General features: G+C 42.5%; 1 protein-coding gene across 2 annotated transcripts in view; it reads left to right on the top strand.

Moving 5' to 3' along the window:
- Window positions 1-20,963, top strand: part of LOC100125515 (retinoic acid receptor beta) — an 85,125-nt gene that overhangs the window by 49,075 nt on the left and 15,087 nt on the right. The window contains exons 1-3 of one of the 2 annotated variants that reach the window (XM_004074300.5): window positions 2,254-2,771; window positions 9,744-9,892; window positions 17,134-17,275. In XM_004074300.5, coding sequence (XP_004074348.2) covers window positions 2,630-2,771; window positions 9,744-9,892; window positions 17,134-17,275 — 433 coding nt within the window. In that variant the 5' untranslated portion in view covers window positions 2,254-2,629. Of the gene's footprint in view, window positions 1-2,253; window positions 2,772-9,743; window positions 9,893-17,133; window positions 17,276-20,963 lie in introns of those variants that run through there. The other variant, XM_020707234.3, reaches the window with a different exon arrangement.

Below are 20,963 nucleotides of genomic sequence, written 5' to 3'. Positions count from 1 at the left end.
TCTCAGTATTTAGCAGCAACTCTGAATGTATTTTATTTTATTTAGTGGGTTAGTCTGACGTTTAACAATTTCAAACACCTCATGAAAACATGCTGTTTTGTTCCCTGCAGATTAAAGCATCCAGAAAAAGCAGATGGATTTCATAAAATAATTCTGAAGAACAACTAATGTATGTATGAATTAAAATATTTTTCAGTTTAAGGTTGGAAAAACTGGTCCGAAGGTTTTTCTTTTTCTTTTTTTTTCTCATATTTGGAAAATCTGCACAGAAGCTGCTCTCTTTAGGTCCCAGGAGGGACTGTTTGTTCAAGTGAAATTATGAGGGGTTAGTTAGAGCTGCAGCCTGTGGGATTCATGGGACGGTTGTCCGATAAGGTCAAAATGATGGATCACACAGACAGATTTATTTTTGGTTTGATTATTTTTTTCATGACAAAACTTTCATCTCCAATTAATGAAAACGCTCCCGGAGACCCTGAAATATCGGGAATATCGGCGTGACCATGGAAACGTTTTTTAGCTGAAAAAAAACATGAATTCAGTCAAAGCTTTTTTTAAGTATGTCACCAACGTAAAATAAACATGTATAAATATGCAAATTAGCATCCCTCTTAGCAAGAGAGACATCAATTGATATTCTGTCTGAGATGCTCATTGGTCTAAATCTTCTTATCATCTCACATTTTTTCCAGAAAAATGCTTCACCATTCTTAACCACCTGTGCTGTTTTCCTGCCATGTACTGAATTCACTTATGTTCAATTCTAGATTTACATTTTTTTTACTGTTGGTCATTATGTCCCTTACAGAATGTGAAGGTCAAACATCCAGCTAATTTCTGATGTTCCAAAAAACATCTTGAAAAATGAGAATACAGCTTTTGCCACAGCTGTTGGTCCTGCTAACCACATGGAAGATCTTTTAAAAAAATTTAAATTTCTTCTGTAACTATATTATATTTTATGGTTGTATTTAATCTGTTTTGCATTTACAAATACCTTAATAATTATACTGAACTTGTATTTTTTGTTGTTTTTTGATAGTTGTAAATGTGCTTTACATATAAAACAGTCCTGCACCTGATCGTTTGGGTCTTCTGTTGTTGTTTTATCAATTCCAAAGTTCAGCTCTTTGTGCTTCCTCCTTCCTCATGATCAGTTTCATACTGGTTTCAGTTTCCAGCTCAGTTTCCAGGACTTTGCTCTTCCCAGATCAGACAAAAGTGCCAGTTTCGGGCACTGGTAGGGACCTTGGCATCACTAATCAGACCAAAAGTCTCCCAGAGGACATGTGGAGACCATCAAAAGGGGGAGAAAAAGCCTGAACTTCATGATGAAAGTTGTGCAAAAAGGACCCCCACCCAGAACATTTCGGACTGTTTTATTATTATGATTGTCTAAGAACAAATTTAATGCGTTTAAATAAGTACAATCAAGTTTAAAAAAGGGGGAACATTTCAAGTATGTGTGTAAACTCTTAACTTTATATAGTTAATGACCAAAAATATAATTTGAAAGAAAATCTTTGCTGAAAGGCATCAGTTTGAAAGCAGAGGATCTTTAAAACTGTGAGCTGCTCAGTGTAACAGAACTTCTAGACACAAACCAGCAGTAACAAAGATTTTGTTTCAAGTAACAAAGATTTTTTTCTTAGAGTTTTCCCTTGTTTTACTGTGAAAGAAAAGCATTTTTAAAAGTAAAAATGTTGTTCTTTCTGACACACCCCTGCAGGTATTTGTTTTTAACATGACAACATTTCAGATTATTTATGTTTAATCCTTAAAGTGTTTTGGTTTTCTTCTTGCAAAATTTGCTGCTTTTTTGTGATTTACATATTGTGTTTAGTCGAAAAAAACATCTGATGACTGGAGCTTCCCTTATTTTCTGTTTTTGGGCTTTATTCCAACCGTTACTCAGTTTTAATGGGACATGTTCTGCACATTTGTGCTTCACATCTATGACATTCTGCTCCCAAATGGCTCACGTGCCTTTATGAACAGTTTGGTTTTCTGAACTCCTGGCTGCTGGAATCTGGTTGTTTTGGAAAGCGTCGAATGTGTTTTTTCTTTGATGAAAAAGAAAGAAAACGCGGAGAATAGCGTGCGCTGTTGCGCTCCTGCCTCCGCCTTGCAGCGCTGCTGCGCTGCGGTGATGTCAGCCCGCCGGGTCGTTTGAAGGTCAGCAGCCTTGGAAGGTTCACGCAAAGTTCACCCGCATACATTAGACAATTCAATCTTTCATTCTGCGCGGAAAACTAGTTTGAAATGAGCTGCGCAGGGGGACGGAGGGGCCACCAATCCCCGCGGAGGACCAGCGCAGTTCCCCACCAGCGTCCCTGATCCAAACAGAGCCCCGGCTCTGGCCCCGTCAGAACCGGCGGCCCGTCAGAGAGCTGTCATGGAAGAATCCCGTTCCAGCACCCGCGCGCACACCGGAGCCGGCGGGACAGGAGGAGCGCATAGATAGACGAAGCAGGGCAACGTTTCCATGAGTCCAGTGCGGGAGAACCCGCAAGAAGAGGAGCGCAACCTGCGGTGGTCAGACGAGAAAGAGAGGGAGGATAGGAGTTTGATGGAGTTGCGTGCACCGTTTCTCCAGAGCGACTAAGAGAAAGGAGTTGCGGCGCGGAGCATGATGTTTGACTGCATGGACGTGCTGGCCGTGAGTCCCGGACAGATGCTGGAGCTGTACGCCGGCAGCCCCAGCTGCATGCTGCAGGAGAAAGCCCTGAAAGCCTGCTTCAGAGAGTGGCAGCACCGCCGGAGCGCGCACTGTACGTCCAACTTGTGTGAATGAGTGGCATGCGGGGGGTGCGGGGCAATAACACTCTAACTTTTCATCAATAAGCAACCAAAAAAATCTCTCTTTTTTGTAAGAAGTCTTAAAAATCTGGAGTGACAAAGTTCAGGCAGAGTGCCGCGAGTACAGTTGGTCTCAGGTCATGATTAGATGACCTGCGCGCGCACGTGGGGGCAACGGAGACCAGCGCGCTCTCCCACCGGTGGGTGGTTTTGGCTCGGCTTTTCTCTTTTTTCGGGGTCTGCCACGCAGCACCGGAATGTGGGAGTCCTGCAAATGTTTACTCAAAGGCATTCCTGCTGTTTTAGACTCTCCTGAGTCACATCATCAGAACATTTCGCATGTTCATTTTTTGTTTTACAGGTAATTTTCAGTTCTTCAGTATTATTTTTCTAATTTTTACAAAAATGTCATTAGAATTTTTAAACAAAAACAGTATTTATAATTTAAAACAAATGTTTATTATCTAACAATAAACCACAACATGTTTTGAGTATTCAAAAAATATTATTATTATTATTTTTATTATTATTATTATTATTACTATTATCTTAAGAACCCGCTGAATCCCTGCCGGGGTCTCAGGGTTGCTGCATGGAGCCAACCCAGCTATTGGGCAAAAGCGGGGTACCCCTGATCAGGTCGACAGTCTGTTACAGGGTTTTTATTGTTATTATTATTAAATGTTATTATTAGTATTATTTTTATGGCTCTTCTGTTACAGCTTCTAACATAAAAAATGTTCAAGGTACTTCTTTTTTCTGCCTGTTGCGGAAATAACTAAAAACCCTGATTGTTGCTGAGAATTCCAGGAATCTAATCAAAAGCGCGTCCCTTCATCCGCTTAGCCTCTCCAGTATTTTTCTGGGTTGTTTTGATCATGTTATCCAAAACGTTCACCTCAAACTCCAGAGTTGGGTCAAGAAAAGACCCAAAAAACTCCAACCGTTTGTTTTTCATTTCAGCTCAAATCTTTATCGGCGGTTGTTAGAAATCTGAGCTGCTAAAGCGGATCAATTAAATGACATTGAAGAAACTAAAGTATTCAAAATTTTATCTTTTCACTCATCTGAAGGCTGATTTTCAGTGAAACCTACTCTAATATTTCTAATATCATAAACAATTGAACAATTTATTTTAATTCAAATCTGTTTCTACAAATATTATTCTTAAGAAATATTTTGATTCTGTTAAAACATCATTTTTAAATAATGATATATTTTTACTAATGGGATACATAAAAAACATTTAAAAGCTGCTACGTTTCTCTGCAGCGTTTTGCTCTTTTTCCCTTCAAATATTGATCAATATATTTTTGTCAGATTGAAACAATGAAATCATTTCCTCACAGCAAGCTCCTAGTTACTAGTTTGTTTTGAGAATGAAGCTATACGGATCTTGGGGGGGGGGGGGGGTTGCAAAGCTCCACATCGTGGGCATGACCTGAAACAGAGACAGGCTCTCCCTCACGCTGGGATAATAGACTCTTTCTTATGTTCAAGGCTATCAGCCTGATCCCCTCTCAAATGGGATCAGGTTCAGGTTGAAGCTGCAGGTCCGCAGAAATCATGAGCAGCTGCAGACACGAACGCTTGTTTGGTTCTTCACCTCTGGACCAGAGCTGCATGTCAGGAACACATAACCCCCCCCAAGCACTCTGGTTTGGTTTCTTTCACACGGTGCTCTCGGGAGACAGGAGAGAACCAAACACTGAAGCGGACTAAACCGATGGTTTATTGGAGAGTACTATTGTCCAAAACGAGCTCTGAACAGGAAGGAAAAAGTTGGGAGGAAGAAGAACAGCTACTAGTCCTTGTACTCCTCAGCACCAGAAATCAGAAAGAGGAAAACTGACTAGTCCCTCCAGTCCTCTGACGCTCATTTATGAGGATGCGGCTGCAGCTCCTCGCTACACTACACTTACCCAGCAGACATTTTCAAACCTTTTCATGATTCTTTCAGGGGTCACCAACCCTGTTCCTCGTGGGCTACTGCCCTGCTTGTTTTCCAGCTAACCCTGCTTCAGTAATTGCTGCTCATTTGGATCAGGTGTGTTCAGTCAATCAGAAACTGGGCTGATTCAATTTTGCTAATCAGCATCTACTGAAGCAGGGTTAGCTGCAAAACAAGCAGGGAGGTAGCCCTCCAGGAACAGGATTGGTGACCACTGCTTCAGATTCATTCTGTTACGGTTTCATTTTTCCTTATAATACATGGAACTTACGACATTTAGGTCTTTTTTTCTTCTTCTTCTTTTCCTCATTTTGGTTTGTGGAAAGTCCCTCTGCATTCACACCAAAGTGAATCTCATTATTTGCAAATACAGAAACCCTCTTTGTTTTTATAGGACCAGGATTCTCTTTATGGGTCCAAACAGGTGGACCAGTGGAGGGAACATCTCTGGATCAGACTAGGGCCTAGTTTGAGCAAGTGGATGTTGATATGAGCAAATCTATGTCTCAACAGCTTCATCCTATACATAGGTTGTGCTGGTCAGCTCAGAGTGTTTTCCTCATGCTAATAGGCCAGGATAAAACATTGCTTCAGAGGTCTCATGGGCGCATTACTGTCTGTAAAGTCAGTGACAGGCATGAAAACATCAAGACTTGGAAGCTTTGATGCTCAGAAGCAGACCCTCGTTCCATTAAATCATTCTCTCCTCAGCATTACGTGCATGTCTCGAGACTTCATCTGCTTCTGGGAGAAATATTCCTGCCGTACTCCAGACTGAACCCATTTCTCTTTGTTGGGTCTCTGCAAGAAAAGCCCCCTCCCTCATCCTTTCTGCTAGACTTCCTGATGGCTGCTTCGAGTTCATGTTCTTTCTCGTGTGTTGGTTGTTCTGGGCCACGTGGCCAGAGTTTGAAGGTTTTTACTCAAGGGGCAAAGAGGGGTCCCTGCAGGGTTTCAAAGGAAGTTGCCAAAAGGGAAGATCAACAAATCATAATGAAAATACATTTTAAAACAGCTTCTGTTGCAACCCTGGAAGCACTTTTAATCATGCACAACAGGAACAAGGTTGCTGTTTAAAAAGGGACACTTTATTCCCTTTCAAAGTACACCAGGAATCCGGTGTGTGTGTGAATTTTCAGCAAAATTTTACTGACTACTTAAAAAAAATATATATATATATTCCGAGACAGAATTCTTCTCCATTGGCTCCAAAGCAAAATTTCAGCCAAAGTTAGAGACTACTTTGACTTTTGATGAATGTGTGACAGATTTATTTTTCCTAAAGTGAACCCTAAAGGTTTGCATGCATAAAAACTTGTTTGTGAATGTGAGTGAATTAAAAGCAGATATGGAATCCATCATGATAATTAAACCTGACATTAATTGCATCTTTGAACATCCTACTTTAAAGTTCGTGCTGCAAAAACAGCTCACACCTTCTGCGTAACAGCTGTCTGGTCTTCTTAAAGGACTGCAGTCTGTTTTCATATGATCAAGCAGAACCTAATTTTTCAGCTCCAATACTTTGGCTTAGAGAGAAAATCCTCATTTTTTTGCAATTAGTCAGAATTGACTGAAGATTCTAACTGTGCTGTCTCCTCTACATGCCCAGGCAATTTTTGTGCTTTGTAATTGGGATCTTACTAAATCAGGTCCAGGGAGTCTATCTTTTAGCAAATGACAGCTTGACCAAAATAAAAACGGTTGCAGTCGCAAAAAAGAATGTGCAATCTAGTTTTAAAAATCCCCTTTAAGGTGCCACAGCAAAGTATTTTAGGCTAAGATTTAAACCACAAAACATCTGATTAGATTCTTCCTACTATTTATTGAAGAACCTTGTGGCACATTAGGCGGCCGTGGTGCAGCGGTAGGGCGGTCCACCCATGATCATAATATTGCAGGTTTGATTCCTGCCTTGCACACTCATGAGTCAATGTGTCCTTGAGCAAGACACTGAACCCCACCCTGCCACCAGTGTGTGAATGGGTCTGTGACTGGGTGAATGGGTCTGTGTCTTTACATTGGTTTTTGTTAGGGACATTGGGGCAAAGCTCTAAAGTATTGGGGCAAAATGCAGTGAAGTATGTGCAGTAATGTAAACGATGTGCTGAAGTGTGTGCAGTGAAATATATAATGCATTAAAGCGTGTGCAGTAATGTAAAAGATGCATTCAAGTGTCCAAAGCTGCATTGCAGTGTGCTCAGTATTGTAAACGATGCGTTCAGCTGTCTGCAGTAAAGTAAAAAATGCACTGAGGTGCGTTCAAATACGTGCAGTAAAGTGTACACTTCATTTAAATGTATGCAGTAGTGTATCAAAGTGTGTAAACGATGCATTCAAGTTTGCACTTCCCAAATGTAGTTTTTTTTTAGTTCAATGTCAAAACAACCTTTCATGTCTCCTTGAAGATCCTTAAACAAAGTGTGGAATATTGTGTTTGGTTCAGCAAAGTTACATCACAGCGCCTTCTACTGACAAGGTACTTGAGATGAAGTCATAGTAAAGGAAAAGTCTGGCACATGGAGCAGAAAACTAATGTCGCCATGTTTATCAGCATCAATATCTCCACATTCATTTGAAGTTGCATCTTGTGGTGAAATGCTAATAACAGGATAAAAGATACAAGGATTTATGAATGGATTATGTTAATCCTGCGATTTTGCTTCTTGGAAGGTCATTGTCAAGTAAAATTCCTAAAAAAAAAATTATCTCCTGAATGTTCATAACTTTCAGAGCTGATATAAACATGTTTTTGAACAAACCAAAGAGCTGCCGCTTATGACGCAATTGTGGTTTCACTGCAGCACCGAAATGATCTTAAAGCATTAAAGACAATCTGAGGTATACAAGTTTTTGTCGCTGTAGGGAAGTGAAGAGAAAGTTGGAAATAGTTGATACACATGGTGTAGTAGATGATGCCACTCATCCACATCGACACTCAAAGGATCTATGCCATTCAGTTGCTGAGTTAGGAGGATGAAACCCCCAGCCTAGCTTGGTTTCTGCAGTTTTCAAATCAAAATTCTAGATCTGTGGTGACGAAGATCAGACCAGTGCCTGGTCTACTCGGCTGAGAAGAAGGCTGCTGTGTGCCTTATGCCAGCGGCTTCTGTCACGGAGGGGGAGGCAGAGACCAGAGCTGCTCTCTCCTGTTTCCCCTCATTCAGCCGCAACCTCCAGCAGGGAGTGTGTGCTTTCCTGTTCCACCCCCCCAGCAGGTTCAGCCAGAGGCTAAGGGTTCACATTTTTCTGTGGCAGCTCCTCGCCCGGCCGTGCACACTGACACAGCCGTGCACGCATCTCTGTCAGCGGCCTCATGTCTGTAATGGAGCTTTCTGTGAATGTGAGCATGCAGAGTGTAAGTTTGATCAAGCAGGACGTGGAAAAACTGCTCTGATGAGCATGCACCGAGCATGCTCACATGGTAGAGCACAGACTGAGCATGCAAACTATGTTTAGAAGCTGTCAAGTATCTACAGTTCTAGGTCCATCTGTTTGCAGGAGGTTGTGCTGTTTATGAAGCAGCAGTATATTTTGAACAGAGTGGAGGTGGTGACTATGATGAGGGTGAAATGATGGGGTGCCCCTCCTTCAATGTCAATGCCATGATTCGCCATCTTTAATGTGAATCCTTTCCTTTTATTGTTATAGTTGATTTCATAAAACAAACTTGAACAGAAGAACCCCGAAGCCCAAACCAGCACAGCAACCTCCCTTACACTGACAGTAATAGAAGGATTACAGCGACACCCCTTTATTGGCATGTTTGGGCCTGGTCCATTCCAGAGCTGGTTATCTGATGGTCTGATTGCTTTGGAGGGTGTTAAACCTCTCCTGAATTTAGGTTTTAAACACAACCAGTTTTATTTCTTATGACATTTCATCTGGGCCACCCCGGGACACACCTTGAGGGTTCACTACTTGGCAGAGGCATCTTCCCCAAACGCTTTTGCATGTATCAGCATCCATCCCTTCCTTAACTATTTTTGATTCCACAAAAACTGTCACCAGCAAAATTTCAATGCCATATTTTAGTAAAAACCCTCAGTTCGATCGCACAATGCACACATCGCACAGGGAGGAAAGTCACTAGAGATCCTCTGTCCTCTAACCATTCCATGTTGAAGGGGCCAGAAGCTGGTGCAGGGATGGTTGTTTTGTTCCAGGCCTCCACCCTATGGGGCTGGTTTGGGGAATTTCCAGAACTAAGTGGTGACAGGCCTCTCATCTGGGCAGATTGAGTCTTTGTGCACATGTGGGATTTTGGACTGAAAACCCAGGCTAAAAAAAACAGCCTAAAATTATTCCCTCACCCTTTTCCTGTCTGGTGGTGGGGACTCTTGTGGCTGTCTTCCTGGTCCTTTTAAATGGTGGCTTTGGTGAACGCCAGCAAACTTCCAGCTTCCATTCTCCATTCAGTAACATCATCGTTTTTCTCACATTCACCTGAACACACCTGCCTGCTCACCTATGCACAAAAACAAATGTGTGTATGCATGCAAAAAAAGATGATGTATGAAGAACAGAAATATTTGTGTTTATACACAGATGTGTGCATGTGTGTTAGCTTGATGTACAGTTGTTCGTGCAGATCTGTATGAATATGTGTTTGTGCAGGTGATGCCTTTAAATGTGGGATTGTTTGTGTAGAAATTGAAGCCCTTCTTAAGCAGGTATTCTTTACTCTCATGATGTTAAGCCTCAAGCAACTTTTACTGTCTTCTGTGCTCTCCAGCTTCTACCCCTTCCCCTCTGTTAGCCTTCATCTCTCCTACAAATGTTTTTTTAACTCCTTTCTCCACATCTGGTCGACTCTCTCCTTTTCATTTCACTCTGACTTAAAAAAAATAATCAAAAGTAACTTTTCAATAAGAAAAAGTTCAGATTTACTGCAAAAGGCATTTCAAGAAATGCATGTCTTGTTTGCAAATGAAAATATCAAAATATCGCAAGGTAGTTTGTTCTCTCATGATCTGTTTTGCGTCCCCAACAGCCATCGAAACCCACAGCACCAGTTCTGAGGAGTTGGTCCCCAGCCCACCGTCCCCACCGCCGCCTCCCCGAGTCTACAAGCCCTGCTTCGTCTGCCAGGACAAGTCCTCTGGATACCACTATGGTGTCAGTGCATGTGAGGGCTGCAAGGTAGGACCTGCTCTTCATATATAAAATAAAAACTGCTTCCTGAGTCTGAAACCATAGACTTGTGAAAGTGAAATTTTTTACAGGCTCCTATCCTGAACACTGCAGGTTCAATCCCCAGGTCAGGGCTCCAGACTACAGTCGTACCTTTTTGTGCTTTCTTGAAGCTCCACCTGCTTTTTAGTTTGCATCAAATGAACTGCAGCATTGCAACAGAAGATGTCATAGAGATGAGATGCCCTGAAGGTCAAACTGCAGCTTCAAGTCATCTTCAGGTCCTTCTCTTATTTATCCAGCTGCTCCATTTGGTCAAAAAAACAAATAAAGAACAAAAACGAGCAACAAACGAAAAGACGGCTAAATCTAAGGACAAATTCTTTAAATGTGGCTTTCCTTGGCCCATGTACTCATTTTTCTGCATTTTTGGCAGCAGAAGGAAACTTTCCTTAAACTTTCTCTTAAATTCGGTGTCTGGGCAAAAAAAACTTGAAGAAAGTGCGACCAGTTAAATTTGCTTGAATCTAAGGTCTGCACAACAAGAATCTGTCCTTCAGATATTTCAACCTCAAGTTGTTTCATCACATTTGATGCAGACAAACCTGGGAGTTGAGGCAGATGCTCAAGCTGCTAGATGGAGGTCAAAGGTCAGTCTGGAGACAAACGAAACATCAGAAACCTGGAAAAATGGAAAGACTGGCATGGGATTCTGTTCTACAGGGCAATAAAGAACTGAGAAAGCAACTGAGATGAGCAGCTCCAGTTGGTATGAAGAACAGAATCCTGTGAAACACAACCTGAATAAATGAGAATCCTAATAGTCCCCTTCAACTGAGATCCCCTTGTTTTGCTCAGTATTTTTGTTTCATAGCTGTCATCAGTGCAGGTGGGATCAGGGGGCAGCAGAGCTGAGAAACACCATGATCCTCAAGCATGAAACACATCATTTAGGCTTTTTTACTTTTTCTGCTGGCAGAGCTCATCTTGGTTTTTCTGGTTCGCTGGCGTTTGTATTTGTTGGCGCCACTCCTCACTGCTCCGTCGGCCGCAGGGCTTCGGGAATGCGAGGCATCCCGATTGGGTTTGGAATTTGGAATTCAGAACCTCCTGAGCAATGTTCTCCAACCTTACACTTTTAGAAATCTGCCTCCCCAGCACTTCTAGCTGCTGTTGCTAAGCAACCGTACCTTCACATTGCAGGAGAATCAGGTGAAAGCAGCAAAGCTCAGGTGATGCATAGTTCTGCTGCCCACTCAAGGAAGTTCATACAGAGGAACATTTACCGGGCAGAAGTGTCCACGTAATGAGCTGCTGGAAACTGCAGACTGATATAAATGTTTTAACAAAATGTGAACATTTCTGGATTTAGTCTGATCTAACCATTACTAAAGCAAACTTTTTAGTGTTATGTGTTGAATTTAATAAGCAAAGCACCGGCATGTTACTAGTAAAGCCCATGATGACCACACTGGACAAGCAGGGAGGGGCTTCTTCTTCTTTTTCCTTTTCTGCAGTTTACCAGTGCATGTCCACCACCCACATTTGGAAGAGGCTTGGTGTGAAATGTCAAAGTGGATGACGGCCGCTTCCAGCAGTGCCTGTACTTCCATTTCTCCCTGATTGGTCAAAGTTTGACCTGGTTTAGCTGGCAACGCGTGTTTTGTACTTACGATTGTACGAACTTGCATAGCTATGTATGAATGCGAGAGTTTTAATCGTTAATGGCCGAAAGTGACGTTTACGTGACATTTCATTGGAAGTGGCTGCTTGAGTGTGCATTGCCATGGGTGGCAATATTTGGCAGTCTGATCAGAGGCCTGAGCTCAATCCTCGAGTCCTGCAGCTCATTGAAACTTCTGATGTTCTCTTCCAGCACAGACTCTTAGGGTTCAGGCCCCTCCACCCAGCTTACGACAAATTCATTTGAATTAGTAAAAAAGACAGATGGACCCGCAGAAGATCATGCATATGTAGAAGATGACAGCGATCAAAAGTCAGGAAGTGCTCCAAAGTCATAGAGGTGGAGTGTCTCGTTCAGGGTGATTTCCAGCAGCAAAAGCAATTGACCAGTAGATCCAGGCAGCTGTGAAGATTTCGGGCTGTAAGGAGCTCAGCTGCTGGGTTCTGGATCAGCAGTTTGAAGTGATCCAGACTCTGGGACATGTCTCAACCCAGAGTTGGGGGGGAACTGCTCCGCTGCAGTGCATCTTGAAAACAATGTGTCAGATTAGTTTGCATAATCTCAAAAATGCCCAGATAGAACTTTGTGTGTGTGTGCAGGGAGGAGGGGGGTTGCTTGAAAGTGCACGCATGTCGGCAGGGCTGACAGGTCTTAGAGGATATAGACAAAAGTCTGAACGTGGAGCTCCTCCTCTTTCTGTCTTCCACTTGTTGGCCCTGAGGTGCTGACACCATGGGATTAGCGTGATGGAACTGCTTTGACAAGCGAGGGACCGCAACCTCTGAATGCTCGCTCCCCTGTCACTGAGCTCTTTGTTTGCTCCTCCAAGCTGCCTACTGGCCTGAAATGTTGCAGCAACTTCATCCACATTCCCCAAATCAGGTCGAAATTCTGCAACCTCTGCTCAGTCGGAGATTTTTATACTACTTAGTCCACCCATCGCAACAGATGCAGACGCTGTCCAGGAATTATCTCACTTGATAAGATATTTAACATAAAATACAGGAAAATTTGTTTTAAAGCATTGATTAAAAATATCTGGTTGTTCTCCTCCTATCTACTGTGAAGCACGGCGGTGGAGGAGTTATTGTGTGGGACTGTCCTGCTAGAGGTGGACTCAACATGAGTTCCTATGTAATCTGTGACAGTTAAATCTATGCTTGGACTGTCTGAAGAACTATGGAGCTAACATAGCAGCAGAATGACTTGGAGAAGAAGCAAAAAGCAACATTGACCCCATCAATGTCCAAACCTCAACCTCCCTATTCCTGAAGGAGGGTCCTCGTAAGCAAAGAGGGGAACCCACAAGCCCAAGAGACTCTTAAAGTTTCAAACAAAAACAGTTTCTGAGGATGGAGGGTCATTATTACCCTTAATAAAGTTCAGAAGTTACAAAACACCTCAACAAAATATCAAAAAATCTATGTAACCACAGAAGACAGTAAAGTGGGTTTCCTAGAAAATCCTCATTCTGTCAGAAAAAAACATTTTTTAAGAGCTGGCAAGGATATTTTTGGACTGCAGAGTTGGCATTTCTTTCCAAGTTCAAGTGAAGTTCAGCAGAAAAATAAGGAACTTCAAGCCTGCAGCAAACTTTTCCCTTGAAGCAGCATCTTCTGTGTCGGGCGACTAACTCTTTCGCTGTTTTGTCTTGCCTAAGGACACATGTCAATCGGGAGCTGAACCTGCAGCAGTCTATGTCAGCATAATGAGAAGAGGGCTCAGGTTCACCTGAGGGAGAGAGAGTGTGTTCTTCTTTCACCCTCTTGGGCCTCAGAACCTAAAGGAGAACCAGAACCTGTCTTTGTGGTTCTGTTGGGTTACAAACAGGAACCTCTACCTTACTCTTTGAGTCTAGCCAGGTTTGTTCGGGTGGATTTTACAGACTGGAGAAAGGTTGCTTCTTTGGCACACAGACCCCACCCACACACAAAAACACACACACAAACTCACACAAGCTAGTTCTTCAGCATCCTCTTGTTTTTCTTCAGCGGTGATAAGATGTCGGCACAATTAAGAGTGAAAGCTGATCCCCTGCTCTGCCCCCTCCCTCTCACTCAGGTCTGGCCGACAAGGACGGGAGGGGTGGAGGGGGGGTTGGACTGAAGATGAATAGTGAATGAGCAGCACTTTCGTTTTTAATCTGTAAGTGAGAAGGTCCGAGCCACCGCCGCTCCAACACCCGATCCCCCCTTTCATTACTATAACAAGGCTCTGTCCCAGCAGGTTGTCCCCTCTGGGTCAGCTCCACACACAAACTCAGCATTAGGGGTTTTCAGCTGCTACTGCTGGAGATAAAATACAGACACGTCTTCATTCCATGTTTCTTCCAAATCTGTGTCTTTTCTGAGTTTCTTTGTGTCATCTTTGTCTTGTGTTTTTTTCTTTTTCTATGTTTTCTAGCTCATTTTTTGTCATTTTAAATGTCTTTTCAGTGTTGTTATTTTTTAATTATTGTTGTTGTTTTTTAGTCGTTTCATATTGTTTTCATCAGTTTTATGACATTTACATGTTGTTTTATGTTCAAGATTTTATGATGACATCTTAAGGCAAGCAAAAATAATATTTGGTCAGGATCAATCTGTCAATCAGTCTATGAACCTAACCAAGTTAATTACAGGTTTACCTGAAGAAACTATGAAACTATGATAAGTAAAAATACAAAAAAATTCTCTTTAAACTGACTAAACCAAAACAAATGTTTCAATCTTCAATCTACAGTCCAAGACACAAAGAAAATAATCTCTTTACAAGGCATATATTGTGCTTTTCTTATGCCTTTCAGAGTAAACTATATCCATACATATGATAATATATTACCTTTTCCACAATAAAGAACACATTTTATAGGAAATTAATTATTTTTGGGAGTTAATTTTCCTACCCGGAAGTAAGAAGACTCGATCTCTGAGGCACCGCCTTTCTCTCCTTGTGAGTCCCGCCTTTTTCATGACGTCAACTTCGGGAACGTGTCTGTGTTTCACCCACGGAAAGCAACAACATTTGTCTTTTTGCAAAAAAAAGGCTGTGCATATGAAATGAGAGCGGATTTGCCGATCACTGCAAGTTCCAGCCTGGGGGCAGTGCTGGCAGTGCAGACTGTTCCTCAAAGGGGCTGTTCCTCACCTTGTGACATCACTGTGTGAGAACTTTCTCATGTTTGTGGACTGGGAGGGGCTGGTGCTCAGAGTGCAGGTTTTTTTAAAGGGATGCTCAGAAATGCGTGATTGGTTCAAAATACTGCTTTGGGGTTGTTTTTTGTGAGGAATTAACATTATAACATACTCAGAAGTTGATTTCCATGATATAGGGCCTTTAAATGTGGTTTTATGTTTGTTTCTCTGTGTTATTGATGCAGACTTTCACACTAAAACCATTTGTTCTCTGGAACGTGTTCCCAGTATTAAAACTTTTAACTTCACTTGGACTTTCTTAAGTTCAAACACTGCCAACCTTCAGTCTGATATGTCAGTCACTCCGTCAGTCCCATCCTTGAGCTGTCCATAAATCTTTGTCTCCCAGCTGAAGCTCACAGAGGTCACTTCAGCTGTTGGTCTGAGACCACCCCCCCTGACTTTATACAGCACCAGGGATTGAACTGAAGTACCTGAGCAGCCTTGGATGTTTTACCCCCCCAAGTTGTCATCCATCACAGCTCACATGTGATTTCTGCAGACCCGTCTCGCTTCCGTCAGTCAGGATAAAGGCCTCTATCAGGAAAATGAGTGATACAAACTGGGGGGGGGGGGGGGGGGGGGGGGGGGCACCTCGGATCGTTCATGAGGCATTACCGTTCAGACTCAATTCCATTTAGACAGCATCTCTGACACTGAGGGAGGGGGGGCACAGTGGGTGATAGATGCTTCAGGTGGTGATGAGGCAGGCCACAGAGTCTGCCGTTTCAGTTTTGTGATCTAATCTGTCACCCATCGCGCACCCCCCACCCGTACCCCCCACAACCACTAATGACAGGCAAGGTCCCATCTGTCAGAGATGACTGTGCTAAATGGAGACTTAACCTCAGACAAAAACGCCTGCAAACAAAGGGCTGGATGACACCCCATCAGTTTGGGAGGCTTCACATCAATGACAGATCCATTCAAAGAACCTACAACTCCACCCCCTCCACCCCCCCATACACACACTTCCTGTTTCTGCTTTTCTGTCTCTCTGAGTTTGGGGTGGGGGGGTGGGGGGCTGCCAGTTTAAGGAAATAAAATGGTTGATGTGCAAGGACCGAAAATGAACCTAGAACCATGACATACAGGTCAGAGCAGGGGTGTCAAACTTAAATTCACAGTGGGCCAAAATGAAACAGTGAAGTAAAGTCACGGGCCAAACTCAACAGTTATTGAAAAATTAACTGCGAAAAGTTATGTTTAACGTTTTCATATAGTGGCTTCTTATGTTATATTCTTTCGTTACAGCCATGTTAGCTCCGCACACAACCCAAACAGGCCTGTCCTTTATATTCATGAACAGATAATCTGCCTCCCACCTGTCTTGAAAGCTCCTGTCGTCCATCATTGTTTGGCCATTTTTGTGGAGGGTGAAATTCATTTGCCCAATGTGACTGGAGCATGGCTGTCAATGACCGTCAACAGAAAAAGGGAGCGCTTGCCGATTTCGACAGTGCCAACATACTAGGAAATCATTGTGGGATTTGTAGTATTAGCGGTACAAAATATACTGCGGGCCAGCTCTAATGCACATTTGATATGATCTTGCGGGCCAATTATAATTACACTGCGGGCCAAATTTAACCCGCGGGCCAGAGTTTGGCAAAAGTGGGTTAAAGGATTTTAACGACCAGAAGCCAAAATTGTAGAATCAAGAATTCAAACTGACTCAGGGTTCTGGGTGTCTTTTTGCAGGAAGCTTAAAGCATTTATTAAATATGGAAACTTTTCTGCATATATTTTTGTGACTCTCGATTTTAGTTTTCAGGTTTCAAATGGATAAATGATAGTGCGTTTTCAGTTCTGTGGTTGAATCAGGCAGAGCAGCACTGACGATAAAAATATACACTTGATGTAAAAAAAAAGGATACTTTTCTATTTTAAAATATGTATAAGTTGCTTTAGGAAAAACTGTTCTCTCATTTAACCCTTGTGCTATCCTAGGCACTTTAACATTGGGAGTTGGGTGATCTAGACCCACTAGACAGTGCGCTGAACCTTTTTTTCTTCAATGATTTGTGATCTTCACTGGTGTCCATGGATTACATGAAATCTTTCCACCTTTATCCACCTTTGTCATGGTAGGAATAACACATCAATGCAAGGGTGGGGTCATCTAAGATAGCACAAGGGTTACAGGGAACATAGATTGCACTTTTGATGGTAAAATTCTAGATTCTTACATAAAAAACGTGAAAAAATAACTGCAAAAGATACGGTTGAGAGCTGTAAAAGACAACACAATATTTGATTAACTGTTTGTTTGTTTTTTAAAGTAACACAGATGTAGAAGAGAGAGCCTGCTGTGTGTCCCGGGGATTTCAGCTGCAAAAGAATCCGATTTAAAATGTTCATTTCCCTCCTCCTTCTTCTGTCTGTCTCTTCAGGGCTTCTTCCGCCGAAGCATCCAGAAGAACATGGTGTACACGTGTCACCGGGACAAGAACTGCATCATCAACAAGGTGACAAGGAACCGCTGTCAGTACTGCCGCCTGCAGAAGTGCTTTGCAGTGGGAATGTCCAAAGAGTGTAAGTTTCACTGTGGAAAGTCTGTGGACAAAGGTGTCCTGGTTTCTTTTCATTCTAGCGCAATGCGTTGAGATAGAAACACCTGCTCGTCCTCCAGCTGGTCCAAAGTGAGGCCAGTTTCTGCAGAAAGGCCGCGAACACCGCTGCTCAGCTGGTGCCAAACATGAAATTCATAATACGTCCAAATATTATCTGAGCTCTAGCTTCTGAATAAAATCTAGGTCCACATCATTATCCTTCCTCCTCCATGCTTTACAGCTGTCACAGCCACAGCTGTCACAGCCACAGATGAGTCTTCTTGTAAGAAGACTCATCTGTAAAGATTTTGATTCATTCAGGTTGATTCAATCAAAGTAGTGGAGAAAAACTGTCAATTCTCTCTTACTCTTTCTCCTGATTGGTTAGAAATAATATCCCAGTCAGAATTGATTGAGTTAAGCTTTTTTTTCAAACCAAAAATGTCATGAAACGGGCCCTAAACTTCAGGCTGTATCAAAGAGAACATGTACAACTGTCCTGCTTAAAAAAAAATGTTAGGATCCTTTTGATGCATAATTACAAATGTAGACAAATTTTAAAAAATGACTCCATGTTTTGTTCCTGGTTGTTGGTAAATCTTCATCACTGCAGCTAAGGAGGTCCTCAGAGAAAATGGAGCTGTGACAACAGTTTCACAGGTTACTGACATCTTTTGATTGCCTCAGCATTTATGGCTCAAGTCCCCTTCATAGCCCATTGGACTCGCAGGAGGTGTTCCCCCAACCACGTTTGCTGTTTTACACCTCAACAGAGGAGTCGTGAAAAAGATGAACGACCTTTGGAGAATTTCAGGCTGGTAGTAGTGCGTTTACCTGTTTACATCTTCCCGTAGATGGTTCAGCCCAATTACCTCACCTGTTCTGCAACCTATTTAATGGACTAGGTGTGTGCTGCACATCCTCTGTCATCCATTTCCACGAGCGCTGCGTCTGTGGCCCCACCCTCCTCCCCGGCTTCCACCTGTGAGCTCTGTTAGGGGTAGTTTTTTATGGAAGATCTTGTTTTATTGTATCTGAACGGAGCCTAATGCCAAACTAAAAAAAATCTGAAAAATAAATCATTGGCTACTGCATGAGTGGTCTGACTGAAATGATGTTTTGATGTCCTCAGGTTTACCCCCTACATGCCCAATGATGACTGTGTCATATGCTGAGGAAAATCCATGGCCGTTAAGCACTGCAGGCTCACTATAGCTTGTGTCACTGGCAACTGAGGGGGTGGTGCACAACAAGGTTCTTAAAAGGTTCATGTTAATGTCTAGCTACATCAAGGTCACAGCAAGGAATACAAATTCCAGGGATTTAGAGTTTGAGCAGAAAAGATAAGTTAGTAGTTGCAGCAGTTAGTAGTTGCAGATAGAACAAAAACCAGACAAATATAAAATCACTGGGACATCTAAGAATGTGTGTCCCCCATTCTTTTAACCCTTGTACTATCTTAGATGACCCCACCCTTACATTGACGTGTTCTCCCTACCATGACAAAGGTGGATAAAGGTGGAAAGATTTCATGTAATCCATGGACACCAGTGAAGATCACCAATCATTGAAAAAAAAAGGTTTAGCGCACTGTCTAGTGGGTCTAGATGACCCCACTCCCAAAGTTAAAATGACTAGGATAGCACAAGGGTTAAAGGAACCTCAAAGATCGACTAGTCCTGCACACTGAGAATAAAGTGGTCCCTCATTTATTGCAGAAGTTGTGTTCTGAAAATAACCCACAAGCAGTGAAATCTGTAAAGTAGTCAACTTTTTTTTATCTTTTTAAGATCTTTTAATACTGTAAAACCCCTCACTACATACTTTATACACATTTCTCAGACAGAAATGAACATTTCCAAACATTTCTCTTGTTTAAACTCTCAAAGTTCAAACTCTCATGGAAAAATGAGTCCAGTATTATAGAATGAAAAAAAAAGATCAAGATCTGATTGTAATCTAGAATTTATGAAGATTTGGCAGCTGAACACGTTCTGCACAGCAGACACGGCGCAGAGGAGATCAAAATGCAGAACACAGTGCGTTATTACAAAAAAACATGCAAAATCACATTTAAAAAATGTCATCAAAACTGCACAAGGTGAACTGCAAAATAGCAGGAGATCGCTGTACAAAAACAAGATGGAGCTTTTCTTGTCAAAGCTGCATATGAGTAGAAGAACGAAGTTCTGTATTAAAGGTGGGCTACACACTGCCCGCTTCACTTCATTCTGATGCATCCACTTGCAGACATATAGATCCATGTGCGTCTTTCTTCTCCTCGTCTGAGCTGGAATCTGGCTCAAAACTGTGTGACTGGATAGCTCCAATATTGCTCTGTGAGGTACTGTGAGCTAGCATGTAAGCAGAGAGCTCTCAGTAGCGGGGGGGGGGGGGGGGGTGTTAACTAATGGTCCCGCCCACAACTCAGAGTAAAATTTCATTCTTTTTTTTTTTTTTAACTTGTCCTGTCCAATAACTGAGCAAACAGATGAGAACTGAGGAGTGCGAATTTCTAATGAAGTACTGCTGCTCTGCAGAAACTGTGTCCTAGAAAATAACAGATTGATAGATTAAAATACCACTGGGAAATCTCTTAAAATAGACCAAAAGACGATTGGAGCGGGTCTTTAAGACTTTTCTGAGAATGGCATGAAACATTTGTGCTCCAAAGGTGAACAAAAGAAAGAGTAGAACCAAATATTCCTGATGGGAGTTTTTCTGTCCACTCATTTTCATGGAAGTGAAGAAGAAGAGTCTTTGTGCTTTTCCAATTGCGGTGCTTTCTTCCTTCTCCAGCTTCATTACACTTCTGGCAGTAAAGACTAATCGCCGGTCCTCGACACCCACCTGGTTAGTGTTGGTAAGCTGCCATGTTAAGTGCTGTGGCAACCATCCCGGTGCAGAACCATGTGAGCCCCAAATAGATGGTGTTTATTTAGTCCTGCATCTGTTTGCTTCCAGAAACTCTGCAGAGCTTGGCAGCATGCAGATGGTTGGCTAGCAGCCTGTCAAAGCCACCACTGTCTCTGCACCAGATGGAACAAAATAAAGGGGGGGGGGGAGAAAAACTATAATTGGCAAGCCCACAAATTCATACAATAAAGAGGTTTGCAAAGGACAGAGATGGTCATTGGGCTGAGAATACAGAGAGGATGTGGCTATCCCAGATCTGAGAGCCGGGGACTCACTGTTGCCAGGAAGATTGTTTTTGACAGTATAACTCCTTATCTTCTGGAGTGGTGAAAGTTTTTCACAGCTTTTGCTGAAAACCTGCAGATTTGGAATTCCTGATCACAGCAGCAGCTCAAAAGCACACAGCACTGATATAGAACGTGTGTTTTCAGGGTTAGTTTCTCATCAGATTCTGTCCTCACTTTGTTTACATGTCGTTTTTAAATGTTTTTCACATTTAAACTTTGAATTGGTTTAGCTTTTGCCTCACGTTTTGCTTTTGTGTACCCATTCAGCTCATCATTAAGATCTGCTGAAGCTTGATAATGGCAGTCATCAAAGGCAGATGTGTGAACATCCCCTGAGGACCAGGGTTCAGAAACACTGCTTTAGACACACAGCACGCTGGTGTTTGTAACACCTCAGCTCTGCCCACCTTCTCAGGCCCACCTTGTTGCCCACAACAGCCCCTGAGTTCCTGATCTGCAGTTTGTTTT

The sequence above is a fragment of the Oryzias latipes genome, chromosome 11 (genome assembly GCF_053564925.1).
Source record: "Oryzias latipes strain Hd-rR chromosome 11, Olatipes_Hd-rR_3.1".
NCBI lineage: Eukaryota > Metazoa > Chordata > Actinopteri > Beloniformes > Adrianichthyidae > Oryzias > Oryzias latipes.
This window is presented reverse-complemented; position numbering and strand designations above follow the sequence as displayed.